Source organism: Cynoglossus semilaevis, chromosome 13 (assembly GCF_000523025.1).
Source record: "Cynoglossus semilaevis isolate Cse_v1.0 chromosome 13, Cse_v1.0, whole genome shotgun sequence".
NCBI lineage: Eukaryota > Metazoa > Chordata > Actinopteri > Pleuronectiformes > Cynoglossidae > Cynoglossus > Cynoglossus semilaevis.
In genome coordinates, this window is record NC_024319.1 from 1,221,319 (window position 1) to 1,226,012 (window position 4,694).

At 44.7% G+C, this 4,694-nt stretch overlaps 3 protein-coding genes across 3 annotated transcripts in view; all 3 read right to left on the minus strand.

Moving 5' to 3' along the window:
- ephb6 (eph receptor B6) overlaps positions 1-833 on the minus strand; it is a 15,167-nt gene extending 14,334 nt beyond the window's left edge. The window contains exon 1 of the mRNA XM_017037846.2: positions 558-833. Coding sequence (XP_016893335.1) covers positions 558-615 — 58 coding nt within the window. The 5' untranslated portion in view covers positions 616-833. The remainder of the gene's footprint in view (positions 1-557) is intronic.
- LOC103388004 (gamma-aminobutyric acid receptor-associated protein-like 1) overlaps positions 1-4,694 on the minus strand; it is a 21,083-nt gene that overhangs the window by 6,282 nt on the left and 10,107 nt on the right. The window lies entirely within an intron of this gene.
- Positions 3,040-4,694, minus strand: part of slc2a3b (solute carrier family 2 member 3b) — a 6,291-nt gene continuing 4,636 nt past the window's right edge. The window contains exons 7-10 of the mRNA XM_025061347.1: positions 4,611-4,694; positions 4,420-4,521; positions 4,125-4,328; positions 3,040-4,039 (exon numbers count right to left, since the gene is read on the minus strand). The exon at positions 4,611-4,694 is cut by the window's right edge and continues 19 nt beyond it. Coding sequence (XP_024917115.1) covers positions 3,782-4,039; positions 4,125-4,328; positions 4,420-4,521; positions 4,611-4,694 — 648 coding nt within the window. The 3' untranslated portion in view covers positions 3,040-3,781. The remainder of the gene's footprint in view (positions 4,040-4,124; positions 4,329-4,419; positions 4,522-4,610) is intronic.

The following is a 4,694-nucleotide window of genomic DNA, read 5'->3' on the forward strand; positions in this document are numbered from 1 at the left end:
ACATACAGTACACTACAGTACACTACAGTACACCACAGTACACTACAGTAAAGACAATAAACTTCTAACAGGAAAATACACGCTGGGTACCACTAGAGGGAGCCTGAGTGCCACAAGTTGTACACATACCATAGATTGACAACCACTGGTTTAGAAAAGCAAGTACTGAAATGTCCACCAGGGGTCACACATGACCCTGTCAGAGAGAAACAGTTCCAGAACTGTTTCTCCATCTGCCTCCATGTACACCACCACCAACATGCACATGAACACGCACGTGAACACGCACGTGCACGTGAACACGCACATGCAGACTCTGTATTAAAGACAAATCCAACAGGAGCAGGACGGTGATAAAGCAGAGGCTCCAGACCTGAAAGTGTCTGGCCTCTGTCTCATCATGTCCTCAGAACCCCACCTCCCCCACACCCCCCGTCACACACACACACACACACACACCGTGCTGTGATTGGTTTCCACCTGCAGCTCTTCTACCGTCACTGCTGGACCACAGTGATGTGATGATGGAAATGTTCAGAGAGAAAGTTGAGACTCACCTTCCTCTGCTGAGAGGGACTGGAAGAAGAGACAGAGAGACAGACACAGCGTCCACATGTCCACCACAGAGTCACTGACAGAGAGAGAGAGAGAGAGAGAGAGAGATGAAGTGAGTGGGTTTGTTTGACAGACAGAGGCAGGGAGCGGGAGAAGAGATGTGAGGAAGGGGGAGGAGCCTGTTGGCTCTTTATGTGGAGGAGAGGGAGGGAGAGAGAGGGAGAGGGAGGGGGAGAGAGGGAGAGGAGAGAATCTGAATAATAATTAAAATGACATTTTACAACAACGGAGAGGGAGGGGCGGTCGAGAGAGGGGGTTTAGAGAGAGGGAGGGAGGCAGAGAGAGAAACGGGGTCGGGGGAGGGGGTGAGAAAGAAGAGGAAATGAAATAAATAAAAAGAACAGTTGTCCAGACATGTCGAACGGTGTTGTTCCAGTTCTCTCTCTCACACAGACCGGAGCCTCGGCCTCACGGTGGCGCCGGTCACGTGAGAGTTCCTGCAATTTTCAACCTGTGGTATTTATAAAAAAAAAAAAAATTACAGCCGGATTTTTCCACTTGTTTTTTCACTTTGACTGTGCACGAAATGTTCATACTCACGCGCGCGAGACTATCGCCCGTCTAATCTGTGCCTCCTGCTGGTCAGACCGCAGTACTGCACTGAAATGATAGTTTTCAAAAAACTATTTTTTAATTTGACACATTGATAAACTCGGTATATATAAAATATATATTAAACAATAAATTAGTAAAGAATTGGAAAATTGTACAAAGTAATAAATGATCAAATATATGCAGCAACAGGAGTCACATTATAAGTTTAATACATGAAATAGAAAATATACACAATTAAAGAATCCACATTTTATCTTGGTTTGAAGAAATGTGTGTTGGTTTACTTTAGACAAACACACGTGACTATTGTGATGCTTTAGTGAGTGCTCTAATAAGAATCAAACAAGTTTAATCCAGTCCCAGAGCCGACACACCCCAAAAAGGAAGGAATCAACAATTTAAAAAAAAAAAAAAAAAAAACGATTCAACCTTTTCTTGCAGATACATGTTGTGATTTTACCACAAACCAAAGGCCGTTGTCCTACTGCAGTGCAGGTCCAAACTGTCACAGAACAGTACTCCAGTGCCTGGATCTGTCCACAACACAACAACTGGAGAAAGGTTTTATTTTGATGGGTCCACAGCAGAGGAAGTATTACTGCAGTAAACACAGTCATCAGTACACGTTCAACTCCTGTTTCACGTGGTTCTTATTTCAATACAGCAGCATAAAAAAAGTCCAAAGAAAAAGTAAACATCTAGAGACATCTAGTGGTGACTTTAATGTACTACAGACAGATCGAGACTAAGTGACGTCAGCAGTGTAGTTTAAAACACTAATGAGGAATTCTGTTGACAGTGTAACCTTTGAACTGATATACCACAGAAAAATGATTCGACGTTCATTTTAACAATGACACATTAAAAACAACAAATTGAAAACAAATTATTGATCTGCTCAAACGAACTTCCTACCCGCGAAACTCTAACTGAACGTCAACAGAACGCACTTCGGTTTTAGAAGCTAACGTCTTTAGCTAATACCTGTGTCTTCTTCTTCTTCTGCTGCTGCTGCTACTGAAGTCGAGCCAGCTCTCGACCGAAAGTTACGTAGCAACAAGAACCCTCGTTATCGAAATGTTTAAATGCATTAAATAAATAAATAAATGCAGTTATTGATTCACACAAACGAGCAAGAACATCGGCTAATTTATAAAATACATCGACAAAAAATAAATAAAAAATGAAACGTTCCAAAAACTCTGTTTTGGGAGTTAAAATATGTTCTTAATGTAATGAAAAATGTATTAAAAGAGTGGCTAAACAAATGCTTTATTCATGAATAAGTAAATATGCGTTTTCAAACCGAACTGATAAAAGTTAGTTTGACGTTAAAATGACTGGAAGTTTTGTCGCGTTCTCGCGGTAAAACCAAAAAGACATGTTTTTTAATGTCTGTCTCACCTGGTCTTTCAGTTCCAGGACTGGACTCCGACTCTGGACAACGTCCACCTGGTTTCCGTGGGCACAAACCCCAGCGTTTCTGTTCATTTCAACATTCATCCCGCGACCATTTAAAATGTTTCTTTCCGCTGCATCGTCGTTACGTCCGCACCGAACAACAGGGTGATTGACGTCTGTTTCACAGCACAGTTTGCGTTTTTAGTTAAGTAGTGAACGAGAGAGCAGTTAGTCAAGTTAGTCAAAGTGAAAGCTCAACATGCTTAAAAAGTTATGATTTATTCAAGGTAATGATTTATTACCGAATAACTCTTCCGTGTCTGCAGCGTTGCTGTCTGACGTCATAGCCCGCCGAACGCCATTCAAAACACACGCTGACACATTTTCAGTTTGCATTGTTATCGTCTGCTCCTCCCCCTCACTAAGATGTAAAACTGTGTAGAAATGGTGTTAAAAACAGTCAGAAACTCATGTACAACTTGTTTTATTGTAGAAATCCGTGCAGTGGTTTGTCATTTGTCAGTGGACAAAGACTCCTGTTCACGAATCAAGTTAAAAATACACTTAAACTGTTCAAAATAAGCTGTAACACTGCTGCTGGTACATGACGGTCTATGGACACATGGTACTCAGAGCTTCAGTCTGTGTAACTGACTCCTGTATTTACCCCCGCCCCCACCGTTTAGACTCCACGGCACAAACAAAATACACAATTGTTACTAGTTTAAATACATAATATAAATACTGTTTAATATCTTACTTTAGTCTGTGCTTTGTATCCACCCAAAACAGGACGAGGACGGAGGCACCGTCCCCTCCCCTCCCCCCACCCTTCTCCCCCCACCCCCCAACCACCGACTACAACGCACAAACCCGCAGGACAGTTAGCACTCTGAAAGTTGACCTCAATAATTTAACACCCCATAAAGCACGCAGCCGTGCAACACTAGGGGGCAGAAATCTACTTCCTGAACACGTGCTGACCCGAGAACGTCAACAGTCAGTGAGTTTGTCCCGCGTTAGCACAGGGTTACAGAACTCTTTTAGCATTGCTAGCATTTAAAACACTCAAAAAAGAGGCACTAAAATAAATTAACAACAAAGTTCAGACACGAGTCGGCCTTTGATCAACTCTCTCCTCCGGTTCATTAGTGAGTTATCAAATAGAACTATGTGCACAGAACCTTTTTTGGAAGGTCTCACCAGATGCTCACGGGTTCTTGGAAAGATCTACCATGGGAACCTTCTCTGTGGGAGACATCGGGGCGTGTCCTTTGTTGCCCGGTAGTCCGTCAACCCCGGCCTCAGACACAGGGGCGTGGGCCGGTGGGCCCGTCTTGGCAGCAAAACCCTGAGCAATGTCGTCAAAGGTTCTTCCTTTGGTTTCAGGAACCCGCAGGAAGGTGAAGATGAAGAACCCAATGAGAAGGACGGTGAAAATGATGAAGACGTACGGACCTAAAACCTCCTGAGACAAGAGGACGCACAATTGTCAGGAGGTGAAGACAAACCACAGGCTCAGGAAAGAACCGGGCTTAGAACATGACTCCTACCTCCAGTTTAAGGAACGACACCCCCACCAGGAAGTTGGCGGTCCAGTTGGAGAACCCAGAGACGGCCATGGCGGCGGGTCGAGGCCCCTGGGAAAAGAGCTCAGCCACAATGAACCAGGGAATGGGACCTGGACCCATCTCAAAACTGGCAACAAATCCGAAGACTGCCACGATGGCCAGGTAGCTCATGGGGGGGTAAATCTTCTGCTCAGAGGGCAAGAGAGAAAAAACAACCAACAAGGTGAACAAACGTCCTAGAACGTTTTAGTGGGAAGTCCAGAAAGAAGACCCTCACCCCCACGACCAGGGAGACCGTCAAGACCAGGGCACAGGCAGCCATCCCAGCCAGACCAATCAGGTGCAGCGTCCTTCGCCCCGCCCTTTCCACAAGGAAGAGCTGGTGCACACGAAGAAAAACAGGAGAGAATTGATTGATGTCAGATTTGTAGACGGACGACTGACACGACTGACACGACTGACACTCACAGAGACGACTGTGAACACCGTGTTGACGATTCCAGCTCCAATGGTGGCGTAGATCGGTTGACTCACGCCGGCACTGTCAAATAT